The sequence below is a fragment of the Hypanus sabinus genome, chromosome 23, assembly GCF_030144855.1.
Source record: "Hypanus sabinus isolate sHypSab1 chromosome 23, sHypSab1.hap1, whole genome shotgun sequence".
Classification (NCBI taxonomy): Eukaryota; Metazoa; Chordata; class Chondrichthyes; order Myliobatiformes; family Dasyatidae; genus Hypanus; species Hypanus sabinus.
Window position 1 is genome coordinate 10,890,801 of NC_082728.1, and position 18,491 is coordinate 10,909,291.

The 18,491-nt window shown below is 40.2% G+C and overlaps 1 protein-coding gene across 2 annotated transcripts in view; it reads right to left on the reverse strand.

Annotated features, from left to right (window-relative positions):
• Positions 1 to 18,491, reverse strand: part of aspscr1 (ASPSCR1 tether for SLC2A4, UBX domain containing) — a 296,886-nt gene that overhangs the window by 195,562 nt on the left and 82,833 nt on the right. For both annotated transcript variants that reach the window (XM_059948372.1, XM_059948373.1), the window contains exons 6-7: positions 15,794 to 15,867; positions 581 to 1,082 (exon numbers count right to left, since the gene is read on the reverse strand). In XM_059948372.1, coding sequence (XP_059804355.1) covers positions 581 to 1,082; positions 15,794 to 15,867 — 576 coding nt within the window. The remainder of the gene's footprint in view (positions 1 to 580; positions 1,083 to 15,793; positions 15,868 to 18,491) is intronic.

Here is an 18,491-nt window from a genome sequence, read left to right on the forward strand (position 1 = left end):
GCTGAGGCATGTGAAATCCAGGATTTCTTCCCGGCACCATCCTGGCATTTAATTTAACATTGCTCCTGGATGTTGGGATGTTGCATTAGGTTAAAGGTACCACATAAATGGAAGCAGTTCATGATTGTAACTGGAGACAACTTGATTTCTTAAAGCAGGGCTAGCTGGACAGAAAAACAACATTTGGAACAAACATTGATGAAAAAACATTTAATCGGTACACGGCATTAGGGCCTTTTCAGAGACAAGGCAAGTCAAAAGGAAATGACTGAAACTAAATGCTAGTTTAAAGAGCCCAAGGTTCAAAGAGGAAGGAAAAGCTGGGGATGCCAAAAACAAATATAACTATCACATCACACTTGTTAGAACAGATAATATCTGCAAAGAAAAAGATTTCTGTTGGAACCGAAGATGTTTGGACTTATATACTAACTGCAATAATCAAAGGCTCTGCTATAATTGAAGTACATTTAAGGTTTAGAACCTGGCTTGTTACTCTGAATTAAGGAAGCAGAAGAAACTGGCCACTGTTACATGTGCTGTGAACAGAAGTTTTCAAATAAAGTATCTAACTTCCTACCTTTGGGGATGATTGGATAGTTTTCGATTTCTTTGGATGTGGTGGACCAGCCAAACTAGAAGAGACTGTTGCTGCCTTTGATGGCTCATCGGAGGTAAACTGATGTTTGAATTTTTCTAACTGGCTTGATTGTAGACTAGCCGGTGGGAGAGCTAGCTCAGGAACATCAGGCTCTTCTGTACCATGACTTGGTTTTATTGATGGCTCTGATCTGATCTCTTCAGCTGGCAATTTCTTGCCACCTTCTTTCCTTTGGCAAGTGTCTTCAAACTCCGGACTTGGACTCCGGACTTTTTGCTCTGCAAGTACTTCCACAGTTCCATTTGAGTTAATTTCTGTGATCAACCCATTGGTGCCAGATTCATCCATAGACTGAGCTACAGATACATCAACGGCCTCAGTCAACACAGTGTTGGGTTTATTCACTGGCTGCTCGTCAGATACGGTTGCCAAATCCGCAAGCTCAGTTTGTCCATCCACAATGGATTTCTTCAGAACATACCTTTACATAAGGATAAAACAGATTTAAAATCCAATCACATATACAGGAATGGTTATCACATGAATGGCTTATTTCATGATATATTCTCTGAATTAACTAATGTTGCAGGGAAAAGAGAGGCACTTTTCAAAAAGCTGGACATTAAGGCATTTGAAGCAGCTCTACTCAGCCAAGAAGTATTTATTTAATAATACAACTGCTGAAATAAAGCAGTATTATTTAACATTAACACACATACTCAAGATATGTACTAAGTGATTAATGGATTTGTGGCTAAATTTGCTGATGATACAAAGAAAGGTGGAGGAGCGGGTAGTGTTGAGGAAACAGAGAGGCTAGGATAGTTTAGGAAAATGGGCAAAGAAGTGGCAAGTGAAAAACAATGTTGGAAAATGCATGGTCATGCACTTTGGTGGAAGAAATAAACAGGCAGACTATTATTTAGATGGGGAGAGAATTCAAAATGCAGATGCAAAGGACTGGATCCAGTTTGAGTCAGTCGTGCAGAAGGTGAATGCAATGTTGGCATTCATTTCGAGAGGTATAGAATATAAGAGCAGGGATGTGATGGTGAGGCTCTATAAGGCACTCATGAGACCACATGGAGTGTTGTGTGCAGTTTTGGGCTCTTTATTTTACAAAGGATATAGTGACATTGGAGGGGATTCAGAGAAGATTCACAAGAATAATTTCAGGAATGAAAGGGTTACCGTATGAGGAACTGTATCTGGCAGCACTTGGGCTGTATTCCCTGGAGTTCAGGAGAATGAGGGGGATCTCACAGAAACATTCCGAATGCTAAAAGATCTGAACAGATTAGATATGGCAAAATTATTTCCCATGGTATGGGAGTCCAGGACAAGAGGGCACAACTTCAGTTTTGAAGGATGTCCATTTAGAACAGAGATGTGGAGAAATTACTTTAGTCAGAGGGTGGTAATTTGTTGCTATGAGTGGCTGTAGAGGCCAAGTCATTGGGTGTATTTAAAGCAGAGATAGATAGGTTCTTGATTAGCCAGGGCATCAAAGGGTGGGAAGAAGGCAGAGAAGTGGGGATGACTGGAAGAATTGGATCAGCCCATGATTGAATGGCAGAGCAGGCTCGATGGGTCGAATGGCCTACTTCTACTCCTATATCTTATGGTCTTATAATTAACCTCTGTTAATAAAAGTGAGGCAGTTACTGATGCCCAAAAGAAATCATGAGATTCTGCAGATGCTAGAATCCACAGTCACAAACACAAAATGCTGGAAGAACTCAGTAGGTCAGACAGCATCTATAAAAGGGAATAAAAAGTCGACATTTTGGGGTGAGACCCCTCATTAGGACTGTTTTTTGAAAGTTGTTTTAAAAAAACTACTCAAACAGAACATGTCTCTACCACAGAATTTCCCCCATTAAACTCAATTAGCCACCAGTGGCTCAATGCAATTACAGCCCCCAAATTAAAAGGTTGTCAGATGAACGCCTCAATCACTCAGCACACAATCTACACTGAATCATCAGTGTAATTCTGATGAAATGATATGTGGCCAGAGGTTCTGGAATGAAATCTTAAGCTTGGGTTTTAAAATCCTTCAGACACTGCTCAATGAGTTCTCTCAACATGCTGACCAGCATTCCTAATGTAACCGACATTGTGAAAAATAGATCAACAGGCTATTCTGCACAATGCTATTCGTGGCATCTTCCTATGTTTAAAATTATAGCCATGCTTCCCCAAAAATAACAATCACTGCAGTCACCAATTCAAAGTAGCTGATAAGTTTCTATAAAAAAATTCTTTTCATCATTTCCACTTAATGCACACCAGGGACACAACTCTTTCAATGACCTCAAATGAGCGTCAGAAAGAAAGGTGCTGCAGTAATGAATAAACACAAAATAAAGATGTTGCAAAACTCTCCAAACATGATGGGATGTGTTTAAGTGGAAGATTAGCGAACATTGCTTGTTAAAGAATGTCAGAAAAACCAAGAATGCTTACAATCGGAACAAGAGACTCAACCATTATGTACAACGCTCGATCAGTCACTGTCTCCCAAATAGATCATGAGACTATATATTTCACTTCTTTTATCTTTTACATTTGTTTTTCATTTTGAATGTGATTCTGGAACTGTTGGAGCTTGCGATTTGCAGTTTGGGTGCTGCAGTCTCTGAGGGGATTCCGGGAGGCAGAGGTAGCGTGTGCGAACCTCATGGCGAGAAGGCTGCAGACCAATGTTTGACTCCATTTCATGGATTAAAGCAACGAAGGAGATTGAAACTCCAGCTGCTTGCCCTTTTATCACTTGTGGGATAGCTCTGCTACGGAGAGGGGAGACTGCCTTTTTATCGCTGGTGAGATTGCTCTGCTACAGAGAGGGAGAATGGTGTCCAGGTTTTCTGCATTTTGGATGTGGACTTAGACTGTGGACAATTTCTCAGTGTTATAGTTTTTTTGTATTCTGTGTTTTTCACCTGATCATTCTCGTTCTTTTGTGCGCGGGGGAGGGGGATATGGGGATCAATTTGCCTGCTCCATTTTTGTTCATTTTCTGTGTGGGGAGGAAGGATTTGGGGGTTGATGATCATGCTGCCGTTTTTGGTTTTCTGCTTGTATGGAGAAGAAGAATATCAAAGTTGTTTTCCTTGATAATAAATGAACCTTTGAACCACTGACTGCACGGACTATTTATAATGTTCTTTCTGGAGTGGGCTGTTGATGTCTTCTGCAGCTGCTTCATCGGACCACCGGAAGAGCTTATCAACATGTAGTCCAACAATGCTCAAGAACACAATGACACTGGCTTGAGCATAAATGAGAAAACGAGCTTTGATTGCCATACGTACATTGAAAAAGACAGTGAAATGTGCCATTTGCATCAATGACCAACTCAGTCCGAGGATATGCTGGGGCAGCCCGTGAGTGCTGTCACGCTTCCAGCACCAACATAGCACATAACTTATTAATACTAACTTGTAGGTCTTTGGAACGTGGGAGAAAACTGGAGCACCCAGAGGAAACCTACTCAGACATAAAAACAACATACAAACTCCTTCCAGACAGTGGTTGAATCGAACTAGTCGCTGGTGCTGTAATAGAGTTACATTAACTGCTTCTGTATCATGCCATCTGAATGACAACAGATTGCCTCTGGGTGCTCCAGTCACCACCCAAGCCCCAAAGATGTGGCATGGACGTTCTATAGATTCACAGCATCCTAACTGGTTGCATCAAAGCCTGGTATGGAAACACCAATGCCCAGGAATGGGAAAGCTATGGAAAGTGGCAGATACAGCTCATTCCATCGCAGGCAAAGCCCTTCCCACCACTGAACACATCTACAAGCAGTGCTGCCACAGCAAAGCAGCATCCATCAAAGTCCCCACCATCCAGGTCATGTTACTACTATTGGGAAGAACATACAGCAGCTTCAGGTCCCACATCACCAGGTTCAGGAACAGTTGTTACCCCACAACTGTCAGGCTTCTGAACCATTGTGGATAACTTCACTCTCAACTCTGAACTGATTCCATAGCCTAAAGACTCGCTTTCAAGGACTCTACAATGTATGCCCTGAGTATTATTATTTTTTAATTTACACATATTGTCTTCTTTTGCACATTGGTTGTCAGTCTTTGTTTGTGTATAGCTTTTCATTAAATCCTTTATTTATTTATTTTCCTGTGAATGCCTGCAAGAAAATGAATCTCAAAACAGCATATGGTTGGTTGGTTGATATCCATCTGTCTCAAAAGACAATGGGAGATGATGATCATCATCACAAGCCTGGGCAGAAGGTATGGAGATCCTGAGATGCCCAGTCATCAAGATCGCCTTCTCAGCTTCACCAGTGTAGTCTAAAGGAGAGCTTATGAAGCAATACATTAGGCACCAGCAGGGCTGCAGTAGCTATTGGAAGAATGTTTAATAACGTCCTGCTGCCTGAGGGGCTCCACTCCGGATTTGCTGTCTGGGTTTCCCACATCTCTCCTGAGGCTGCTCACAAAGCAGTATGGCTATTTACCCATAGCAGGGGATCTGGTTCACGACCAACAGGGCGTGTCCACACATCAATGGGCCTGTGTGCTACATGTGCAGGAGCCAGACCTCCTCACTGTCCTCTGTTGTTTAGCCTGAGTCCGAAAGGGGTTCAGTTTCCGTGTGTTGCCAGTGAGGAGGCACTACATGAGGCTTGCTTCTGAGAAGGCCACGTACTGGCAGGGAGAGACTTAACACATTCACCTCTCCTTTTTGCAAGACTGCTAGCCAGCAGTGGAAGTTGGAAGTGAGAGCGTCAAGCACGACCCACTACACTACCACACCAGATGCATCACAACAACCATTTTGACACAGTATATGGTGACTTGTATGTAATTTGATATGCATTTACTTTGAGTTTTAGAATTTGATAAGATGTGCAGCTTGGTAGAGAGGCAGAATTTGGTGGCAGTTGATAGAAATGTGGAGATTTGTTTCCGATGTTGGGGAAGTCCAGAATGAGGGGTCACAGTTTAAGGATAAAGGGGAAGCCTTTTAGGACCGAGATGAGGAAAAACTTCTTCACTCAGAGAGTGGTGAATCTGTGGAATTCTCTGCCATAGGAAACAGTTGAGGCTGATTCATTGGCTATATGGCCCTTGTGGCTAAAGGGATCAGGAGGTATGGAGAGAAAGCAGGTACAGGGTTCTGAGTTGGATGATCAGCCATGATCATACTGAATGGCGGTGCAGGCTCAAAGGGCCGAATGGCCTACTCCTGCACCTATTTTCTGTTTCTAGTATGGGTATATGATAACCGGTGAAGATCTGGTGGGCTGAATGACCCATTTCTTTGCTCTGTGACTCGAAGTCCCATTGGTTAATGCCTTCTTGCAGCATAGTCTATGTGCATTGCTGGGATCATCCTCGTGAACTTTCTCTGAACTACTTTCAATGAAATGGTATCTTTCCTTAAAATAAGGAGGCCCCAACTGTTCACAGTACTTTAAGAGTGATGTCATTAGTTCCATCTGGTGTAACAGAAATATTTTCCTGGTTTAATATTTCAAGGCGGTTGGAGTAAGGACTGACATTCAATTAGCCTTCCTATTATATGCTGCATTTAGTGTGCTAACTTTCGATGTTTCATGCAAAATGACCCCCAACACCGTTTGTACTGTAATTTTCTGCAAATTTTCTCATATTCTAAAAATATAGTGCTTTTGTTCTTCCTTTCAAAATGATCAGTTCCAAACTTTTTGCTCACTGACTTAAGCAATCACTCAGCATTGAGGCTTAATTAGGCCCCAGGAAGAGATTTCTGCAAAGTGTTTCTATACCCTTTAAAATCCACCTTTCCACTTATTTTTAACTATCATAAGCACAAGAGATGCTGCAGATGTTGGAAATCTTGAGAAACACACACAAAATGCTGGAGAAACTCGGCAGGTCAGGCAGCATCCACGGAGAGGAATAACGAGTAGATGCTTTAGGCCAAGACTCATCACTTGATGAATGGTTTAAGCCCAAAATGTCAACTGTTTATTCCTCTCCATAGATGCTGCCTCATCTGCTGAGTTATATTTACTATCACATATTTGTTTCCTTCTACCAAGTCATTAAAGTGTACACTAAGCCTATAAAAAGTATTCATACCCCTTGGAAGTTTTCATGTTTTACTGTTTTACAACATTGAATCACAAATTTAGTTTTATTAACATTGATCAAAGAAGTCAGAAAAGACAGGTGTGAAAGTGAAAACATATTCCCACAAATTGGTCTAAATTTATTACAATTATTAAGCACAAAATAAGTCAGTATTTAGTAGATGCACCTTTAGCAGCAATTACACCCTTGAGTCTGTGTGGATAGGTCTCTATCAGCTTTGCACATCTGGACACAGCAATTCTTCCACATTCTTCTTTACGAAACTGCCCAAGCTCTGTCAAGTAGCAAGAGGATCGTGAGTGAACAGCCCTTTTCAAGTCCAGCCACAAATACTCAATTGGATTGAAGTCTGGACTCTTACTTAGTCACTCCAGGACATTAACTTTGCTGTTTTTAAACCATTCTTGTGCAGCTTTGGCTTTAAGCGTGGGGCCTTTGTCTTGCTGGAAAACAAATCTCCCAGGTCTCAGTTCTCTTGCAGACTGCATCAGTCTTCCAGGGCCTGCTGCAGTGAAGCATCCCCACAGCATGAAGCAGCCACCACTGTGCTTCATGGTAGGGGTGGTGTGTTTTTGATAATGTGTGGTGTTTGGCTTACCTAGCATTTAGACTGGTGACCAAAAAGCTCAATTTTGGTTTCACCAGACCATAAAACCTTCTTCCAGCTGACTTCAGAGTCTCCCACATACCTTCATATGAGATTTTTTCAATAGTGGCTTTCTCTTTGCCACTCTCTCATAAAGCTTTGCACCTGAACAACAGTTCTTGTATGCAAAGTCTCTTCCATCTCAGCCACTGAAGCTTTTAACTCCTCCAGAGTTGTCCCAGGTCTCATGGTGGCCTCCCTCACTAGTCCCCTTCTTTTCTGGATGGCCTGCTCTAGGCAGATTTACAGCTGTGCCATATTCTTTCCATTTCTTAATGTTGGACTTGACTGTACTCCAAGGGATACTCAGTGACTTGGATACAAGAAAGTTTCCATCTCCTGAACTGGGCTTTTCAATAACCTCTTTTTGGAGTTACTTGGGGTGTTCTTTTGACTTCATAGTGTACTTTTTGCCAGGATACTGACTCACCAGCAGTCGGGACATTCCAGATACAGGTGTATTTTCACTACAATCAATTGAAACACCTTGACTGCACATGGGCGATCTCCATTTAACTAATCACATGACTACTAAAACCAATTGGCTGCACCAGTGATTATTTGGTGTGTCACATTAAAGGGGATGAATATGAATACAATCAATTATTTTGCATTTTATATTTTCAACTAATTTCGATCACTTTGTTGAGATCTGTTTTCACTTTGACATAAGAGACATTTTTCTGTTGATCAGTGTCAAAAAAGGCCAAACTAAATCCACTGTGATTCAATGTTGTAAAACAATAAAACATGCAAACTTCCAAGGGAACAGAACACTTTCTATTGGCATTGCATATTGCAAACCAGTACCATCTTGTGTTACTCTGACAGTCACTGACTGCCAGCCTGTAAATGAACCTTTTGACCCTACTTGGTGTTTCCAGTCAGTCAATCAGTCTATCTCTGCCGATATACTGCCTCCAACACTACAGCCTCTTGCAACTTAACCTTCTGTAAGTCTGAATGCATTCTTGGGCTCGCCAATCCACTATAGTCACTATTTTCTTGAAAATGAATAAACTTGACATGAACTTGACATAAACTTGAATAAACTTTTATATTTCTTATTGTAACTTGTAGTCAATTGCACTGTACTGCTGCCACAAAAACAACAAATTGCACAACATATGTCAGTATTAATAAACCCAATTCTGATTCTTTAGTGATGGCAAAAGTATTTAATTCCTCCCTGCATTATTTTAATGGTTCATTCATGAGCATTAGAGAAACAAAGTTGTTCATCACACTGTCTCTCCAAGCACACTTTTAGTCCAAATCGTTTACACTGACGTGGGGTTTTTAACATGTTGTTTGTGACTGAAATGACAAGCACAGCAGTCGATCACTTCATCAATGATCTTCTTTGAAGGCAAACTTGGTTAAATTTGAGAAGTTTCTTCATTTGCAGAGATTTGCAGGAAACTGTAAGAAATGCTGGTAACAAAAAGGAAAATAAAGCATTGGACTGTCAAACAAGAACAAATGATGAGGTCTATTTAGGTAAGATGCATTATGTTTTATCAAGATGGGGGCATTTTGGGAATACCAAGATACCAAGGAATGAAAGAGGCATTATAGCTTAAGGACATTTCCTGAGTAAAGTTCACAAGTACCGAAGAGAGCACAATATGAAGAGCCAAGGAAGGTAATGATGAAAAAAAAGCAGATTTTCAGTGTCTTTCCAGCTCAAGTTTCTCTTCCAGCTGAGATGGCTTCCAACTCCACAGCATATGAACCAACCAAGCAATTATAACACAAATTATATCAGCAATTTTGTACACGTAAGAGGAAAAAAAGTAAAGAAAAGGCAAAAAAATAAAAGTTTCAGAACACTTGTCTTATTCACTTTATAAGAATTAAGGCTGGAATATAAATTATGATGTGCACCCTAATTCAGTGACAATATTCAAGAGCCAAAACAGACTGAATGACTGAAATATAACAAAAACAAGACCAAACTGCAGTGGTGTCAGTTTATTAATACTTGTAAATGAAGCAGTTTTAATCAGAAATGAGTGAAAACACATATCTAGGCAGCAAAAAAAAACAAAAAAGCCCAGCAAACTGCAGAACCTAGTTGATCAACGGAAACAATTGATATATTATTACAAGAAACACAACTCAGGCTGCATAGGACAGAGATAAACCATACATATACTGAAGTTCTTGCTTACAAAACTGAGTTCAAATCTTCATCTGCGAAGGAAAGAGACTAATAAATAGGTACCTGCACCCAACTACAAGAACTGACTGAATAACATAAAAATACAGAGAATTTAAAACTTGGCTGAATGAAAAAAAGTGGTCAACTTGGTGAGGGCGGACAAGAATGAAACCTTGTGAAGAAAAACGTATCATTCCTGTGGAATACATGATAGAATTGTCAACACCCTGCAGCAAAACTTGGAGTTTGATTTCTTTCCAAGACATATAACGCAACCTTTTCGAGAAAGCTTACACTTATATTAAATGTAAGTTTACATTAAGGGGCACTGCATACGCAGGATTCTTAGCACTGTCAAGGATCCCTCCCATCCGTTCCATGATCTCTTTGACCGCCAACCATCAGTCAGAAGGTACTGTAGCATTAGGACTCCAGGCCATGAGACTACTGAACCATCCAGGTCTCGTCACTTATAAAGCGCCAGTAGCATTAAAGTATTTACTTTTTGACTTGTGTCGCAAATGCACTTTATGTCTAAATGTCAATCTTCTGAAATATATTTTATTACTTGTTAACTTATTTGTGGTAATATTACTATGTTTTACGTGTTGGTTACATGTACTGTATTTTGCATCTTGGTCTGCAGTAACGTTGCTTTGTTTAGCAGTATACATGTATATGGTTGAATGACAATAAATTTGAACTTGAACTTATTAGAAATCACACAAAAGATAATCTATATTTTGATATTTCAAAAATATATTTTAGTCATACATACATATATAACAGAATATATATAATTATATATATTTATAGCAAACTCATTAGCCACTATTGGGCCCCACTCATTAATGCGAACATCTAATCAGCCAATCATGTGGCAGCAACTTAATGCATAAAAGCATGTAGACATGGTCAAGAGGTTCAGTTGTTGTTCATACAAAAACATTTGAATGGGGAAGAAATGTGATTTAAGTGGCTTTGATCATGGGATGATTGATGGTGCCAGAAGTATCTCAGAAGTATCTCAGAAACTGCTGATCTCCTGGGATTTTCACACACAGCAGAGAATGATGCGAAAACAGAAAAACATCCAGTGAGCAGCAGTTCTGTCGGTAAAAATGCCTTGTTAATGAGAAAGACCAGAGGAGAATGCCCAGAATGGTTCAAGCTGACAGAAAGACAACAGGAACTCAAATAACCACAGGTTACAACTGTGGTGGGCAGAAGAGCATCTCTGAATGGGCAACATGTTGAGCCTTGAAATAGATGGGCTATATCAGTAGAAGACAGCACTGGGTTCCACACTGTTACCTAATAAAATGGTCAGTGAATGTACAAATCAATGCATGTGCACCCATCTAGTCCCAATTTCCTACCCCTTCATGTACCTATCCAAATGCTTCTGAAATGATCTAGTTATTCCTGCCTCAACCTATTCACCAGCCTCTGCATGAAAAAACTGAACTCCAAGTCCCTTTTAAATCTGTCCCCTCTCACCCTAAATCTATGTCCCCTAGTTTTGGACTCCTTCTCCTGGGGAAAAGTCTGCTACCAGCGATCTTATCTATGCCTCTCCTAATTTGTAATCCTTCTGTAACGTCACACCCTAATTCTCCTACGTTCCAAGGAATCAAAATTCATCCTGGTCAATCTCTCCCTATAACTCAGGCCCTCTCGTCCTGGCAACATCATTGGAAATCTTTTCTGCACTCATTTCATTTTAACAATGTATTTCCTATAACAAGTGACAAAATCTGTACACAGTACTCCAAGTGTGGGCTCGCCAATGACTTGTACAACTGTACCATAATGTCCCGTCTCCTGACTGATGAAGGCTAGTGTGCTAAATAGTTTTCACCATCCTGTCTACCTGTCACACCACTATCAACAAACTCTGTTCTTGTACATCTAGGTTTCTTCCAATACACTCCCTAGTGCCCTGCCATTCATGGTAAAAGTCTTATGCTGGTCTGACTTTCCAAAATGAATCACCTCCCTATATTGAGATTCATTTGACACTCCTCAGTCCACTTGCCGAACTGATCAAGATCCCCTTTTATTCTACCATAACCTTTTTCACTATCAACACTTAACTTACAAATCATTCACATCAAAATTATTTATATAAAAAAGATAATTTATATAGATAACAAATAACAAGGGTCCCAACACCAACCCCCATGACATTGGCCTCCATTCCAAGAAATATCCTTTAACCACTAGCCTCTGCTTTCTACCTCCAAATCAACTTTGAATCGACCTAACTAGGTCTGCCTAGATTTCATGGACCTAACCAAGCTATGATGCAGGAACCTTGTCAAAAGCATTGCTAAATCTAAATAGACAACATCCATTATCCTACTCTTATCTACCTTTTCGGTTACCTCTTCAAAAAAAAAAATTTTAAAAGGTTTGTCAAACACAAATTTCCACACAGAAAGCCATGCCTACTCCTCAATTCAATAAGATCTCTTACCCTGAAAGATTGAACAATCTGCTGAAATCATTGCTGTAAACACGACTACAAAATTTTATTTGTTGCTGCACATCAATTGTAAATGTCCATTGACGTGCTGACATTTCAGAGTTATATTACTGGTTACACAACTCAGTGATCAAATACTATTTTTGCAATTTATACAAATTAATTCAATTAATCTAGTAATTTGAAGTCTATCCCTTGGGAAAAAATAAACTGACTGAATAAATCTCAATAGAACGAGCTAGCCTGCCTGATACATCACTAATTCACATCAGTTTATCTGGTGACCTTGTAACAAAAGTGCCAGGAAGCATGTGCAGTCATATTATGTGCCTCTCACCACTTTTGTTATAACCTGTGGAATAAATGCACCCATTCCGGCTCCCACACATCATGAGATTAAACTTTTTTAAAAACTTTTTTTTTACAATATTTGATTTGGTTTGTGCTAGAAATCAAAAGATATCATTACTAGTTCAGAAATTACATTCAACTATGAAAATTATAGCAGAAAGCAAATTTGATGTTCATAAATACTGAACATTTAATTGCATTCCACCTGCCATCTGAAGTGTATAATCCTTTCCAAGACTGTCAACTATCAGGGTTTTTCCTTAATACATACCATATGATGATATGAAACAGCAAAATGAGGATTACGCAAAAACATATGTAGTCAATTACTACTTTTCAAAATAGGTTAGTTTACTTGAAGCACATCATGAGAACAAGTTTCATTTAGGAGCACGCCTTGCTTCCCCACACTTTATTGACTGAGACAGCACTAGCCTTCACTAGATGTATACCATTTCACTTATAAACACACTTTGCTACTAGCTACACAACATCCTCGAGTAATCAAAATATTTTTGGATTTTTTTATTCTTTATTGCATGCCATTACTCAACACAGTTACCCTTGGGTTGTACAAAAATCTAACTGCTCATATCGAGTTTTTTTAAAAGATAATATGGGTCATCACCTGCCCTTACACCTCTTCTCTCAGTACCATTCAGGCCCCCAAACAGTCCTTCCAGGTGAGGTGACACTTCACCTGCAAGTCTGCTGGTGTCAGCTACTGTATCTGGTGCTCCCAGTGTGGCCTCCTATGTATCAGTGAGACCTGACCTAGACTGGGAGACCACTTTGTCAAGCACCTTTGCTCCACCTGACAAAAAATGTGGGATCTCCCAGTGGCCATTTCAATTCTACTCTCTCTCCCCATTCCAGCACGTCGGGCCATGGCCTCCTCCACCTCCACAATGAGGCCACACTTAGGTTGAAGGAGCAACACCTGATATTCCATCTGGGTAGCTTCTAGCCTGATAGCATGAACAGCAATTTCATGCCCCCCCCCCCCACCACTTCTCTCTCTGTTTCTCTCTCTGACCTCACTTCCTTACCTGTCCATCACCTCCCTCTGGTGCTCCTCTCCCTTCCCTTTCTTCCATGATTTTCTATCCTCTATCACTCCCCCTCCTCCATAACTTTCTCTCTTTCACCAATGAACTTCCCAGCTCTTTACTTCACCCCCCCTTCTGATTTCACCCATAATCTGCCACCTTGTATTTCTTCCTCCCCTCCCCACACCTTCTTACTCTGACTTCTCTTCCCTTCCAGTCCTGATGAAGAGTCTCAGCCCGAAACGTTGACTGTTTACTCTTTTCAAGAGATGCTGCCTGGCCTGCTGAATTCCTCCAGCATTTTGTGTGTGTTAATATGGGTCATACCATGTCAGGAATTGAATACGTAACCAATAATTTCTTTTTTAAATCAACTATCTTGTTAACCTTGCTTACTACAGTGCAATTAAATTTCACCCAGTAGCTGCTCAAAAATAATCCTTATATACAGAGTTAGTTAGAGCATTTTAATACTAGTTAGAAAACTGTAAGTTTCATAGAACTACACTTCAAAAGCACTTCACAGACTCATATAAATCATTACTTTGCCTGGCTGTAATTCTGGAAGCTATTAAATGGGGAAAATGGTACATGTAAACACAGAACACTACAGCACAGTAAAGGCCCTTCGGCCCACAATGTTGTTCCGACCTTTTAACCAACTCCAAGATCAATCTAATGCTTCCCTCCCGCATACCAATCCATTTTTTATTATAAACAAACAGCACAATTTCAAAGTTCACCAATGCAGCCCATTGACTACCACCTTTCATATAGGCTCTCTACTAACACAAACTGCCGGGAACCAGCACATTTACCCGAAAGCAGAGGGGGAAAAAAATAACAGAATCAGAATGGTGACTCATTTAAGGATGTCTGCCTGAAAAACTGTTCTCTTTTCAAGCAAACTTGCTAGGCGTTTCAAGTATTTTCTCATCTTCAGACTTGAGAGATGTAGATTGCATGCAGATAGATGCTGAGTTTGAACTGGCATTGTGGGCTGAAGGGCCTAGTCCATTGCTATACTTTTCTATGTACTTCACAGCCTGATAAGGAAACACCAATGCCTTGAACGGAAAATCCTACAAAAAGTAGGGGATACGTCCCAGTCCATCACAGGTCAAGCCCTCCCCACCACAAGCACATCTACACAAAACATTATAGCAGGAAAGCAGCATCCATCATCCAGAACCCCAATCACCCAGGACATAGAAACACAGAAAACCTACAGCATAATACAGGCCCTTCAGCCCACAAAGCTGTGCCAAACATGTACTTACTTTAGAAATTACCTAGGGTTACCAAATAGCCCTCTATTTTTCTGAGCTCCATGTACCTATCCAGGAATCTCTTAAGAGACCCTATCGTATCCGTCTCCACCACCACTGCCAGCAGCCCATTCCACGCACTCACCACTCTCTGCATAAAAAAATTACCTCTGACATCTCCTTTGTACCTACTCCCCAGCACCTTAAGACCATGCCCTCTCGTGTTAGCCATTTCAGCCCCAGGAAAAAGCCTCTGACTATCCACATGATCAATGACTCTCATCATTTTATACACCTCTGTCAAGTCACCTTTCATCCTCCACCGCTCCAAGGAGAAAAGACCAAGTTCACTCAACCTATTCTCATAAGGCATGCTCCCCAATCCAGGCAACACCCTTGTAAACCTCCTCTGCATCCTTTCCATAGTTTCCACATCCTTCCTGTAGTGAGGTGACCAGAATTGAGTATAGTACTCCAAGTGGGGTCTGACCAGGGTCCTATATAGCTGTAATATTACCCATGTGCTCTCTTCTCACTGTTGCCATCAGGAAGAAGGCACAGAAGCGTCTGGACTCGTGCCACCTGATTTAGAAACAGTTATTACCAACAATCAGGCTCCTGAACCAAAAGAGATAACTTAACCCACTCCAGCATTGAAATGTTCCCACCATCTAAAGACTCACTTTTAAGGACTCTTCACCAGATGTTCTTGGTATTTATTATTTCTTTCTTTCTTTTTGTATTTGCACAGTTTGGTGTCATTTGCTCGTTGGATGAATGCCCAAGCTGGTGCAGTATTTCATTCTGGTTATTATTCTATTATTGGATTTATTGAGCATGCCCGCAAGAAATGAATCTCTGGATTGTATATGGTACCTATATATACCTTAATCATAAATTTACTTTGAACATTGACCTGTGCTCCTCCCTGCCATTATATTCTTCTCCATGGTTTTTAAGGTTCTTGTGTTTGACAGAAAACATTCTGACCTTTGAATTTTTTAAAATATAAATAGTGTCTTGGTTATTTTCTGTAAATCACAATCTTGAAAATGACAGATCTAATAATGCAGTCACTGAAATGCAACAGCTCAAGTAAACTTGCCTTACCTAATTATGGCACTACCACCAGTGAGTCCAATTGATTTAAGGGTTGTTTTCCTTAATGCATTTTCTCCAGCTATCTGAAACAGATACAGAATGAAAGTATATACACACTTAAAATATGTAAACGTTATAGAACAATTGCACAAAAGTTAAGCTGAAGGCCACGATACCAAACACCTTTGTGTGACATTCTCTCCACATTTCTCTTCTCATACCTCTCCACTGACATTTGCCATCAGCTGGTGAGCAGGATCACCGACTGAAAATTCTGTTCCCTGAACCTCCACTCTGCTTAAGGACATGGTGGCCAGTTATTGACATATAGGGACAGCACAACCAGACCCAGATGCTCAGGTACAAACTTGACTAGCACTGGAGAATGATCAGGAATGACAACTCCACTAAACTTGCCATTGCTGTTTGACCTGCTGAGCATTCTTGAAGCTTTCTCCTTATATTTCAGATTCCTTGTATTCTGGCCTTAAGTACTTTCCTTAGAGAGAACAGGGGAAATCTGGGACTTGACCCTTAAAAAGGTAGCTTTTTAAGCAAACAGATTGTTTTTTGCAGGAAAAGGATATACTTAAAGTGCAAGTTGGTAGGTTCTTGATTGGTAAGGGTGTTAAAGATTATGGGAGAAGGCAGGAGAATGGAATTGAGAGGGATAATATATCAGCCATGATGACATGCTGAAACAGACTCAATAGGCTGAATGGCCTAATTCTGCTCCTATGTCTTTTGGTCTAAATTAAATTGAGACACATAGTCATGGTTTAATGGCGTAAAACAACGAGAACAACAGACTTGAAAGGCTGACTGATTAACTCCTTATGGAGTCGAACTATTATTATGATCTAATAATGACCAAGTTCATTGTAACAACAATCAACACAAGAGTAAATTCCTATCAAAGCATGAGTCTGAGTCAGAATGGGAGACTACACAACAAGTTTAGACTCAACGGTCAAGAATGGGAATGGAATTGATTCCATCCGGTTTCATGGGAAAGGAATTTCTCCTTCTCTGCTGAAATGTCAAACATATAATGTTTCACAGTCATATTTAAGCAATGACTCAACATCATTTGATGAATCAGCACACCATCACCTTGACCACCTATAATGTTAACAGCCATGCCTCAGAGGTCTTAGAATCCAATTATAAAGCCTAGCTTAGAAATGTAGCATGAAGCATTTTTCCTTATAAATCCTTTCCTTATGGCTCAAGTTATTACAGTACTTCTAAGTACACTTTGACAGGAATTTAATGTTACATTGATTATTATTTCAATTAACTTTGGATCACTTCTGCTGCAATAATAGTGACAGGTTAAAGGTGTTGCAATCCCTTCCAAGAAGCTGCCAAAAGACTTGATGAAGCTCTCCATTTGCTTGAGAAAGTACCACCAACACAGTCATTCGGAGTAATGTCATTGAAATGTAAAGCAATGCCAAATACTCATAGGCTTGTAGCTGTTGACTATATTGCTTGTTCTTCCATGTGTAAATTATTCAAGCATTTTCATACAGTATTTGCTTACAAAATAACTCAAGTTGACATAACCAATTCAAAACAAAACACTTCTCAAATAGTTCAAAGCATCAGTTAATAGGAAGCAATTTTAAAAAGATGTGTCAAGAGCAGCAAAATTTTCAAAATTAAACCAGTGCTAGAAAAATATTTAACTTGGCCAGAGGACTTTTTCTGAACTTGCCTATATTAGCTGTTGCCTTGCCAAAAATTGTTCCTTGAACTTTTAATCAGAACTTAAAATGGGCAAAAAAAATTTGCTGTGTAGATGAGTAAGAATGAGTTGGGCAAAGTTGATCTGCCTCATAAATATTGTGGCTGCAAAAGCAGGTCAAAGACGGGAGACTACAGCAGCAAATGGTTCACCTTCATAGTCCCCATAGTCTTCAACCATCTAGTAAGGGGATGAACTACTCATCACATATATGGGCAAGTGAAATTTTACAACATTTAAGAAGTTCATCAGCAATTGAGACTAAACAGCTCTTTGACTGGCATCCAATCTAAAAGCCTGCACGTATATTTCTTCCAGCATCAGAACATCAGTCCTAAGTTCGCAGCATCTACAACATACACTGCAGCAACTTGCCAACGCATCGTATAAGAACCTCCTAAACCCTCAATCACCTTGAGGAAAATGGCAGTAGGTGCATGGAAAAAGCACCATTTACTCCTAAACTCAACTGATATGGCCTCAATTGAAGATTCTTTGAGAATCACCTCCATCGTTATTGCAATAATTGTTTGTTCATTATGTGCTGTGTCTTTCCATGACCATTATTGCTCTTGGCAAAATTTTCCACAGAAGTAATTCGACACCTTACCCCCATGGCTTCACGTGACCCTGATCGGAGCGGGGGGGCTAAGCAGGTGCTACACCTTGCACAAGGGTGACCTGCAGACCTCCATTGATAGAGACGTATCTCCACCCTGCCACTCATATTGAACTCTGATCATTGCAATAATGGTCTTCTTCAATTAATCTTGCAATGTCACCTCCTCTTTTACATCCAAAGCATCCCATCACACCTATACCCCAGAACGGTTAGTTTTCAGTCCTGGCTCTTTGTCAACCATGTCTCCATGATAACGCATTCTCAGTATCATATTTCCTAGCGCTAATCAATGTTCCAGGTCATCTGCTTACTGCTTGCATTCAATGTAATTTAAC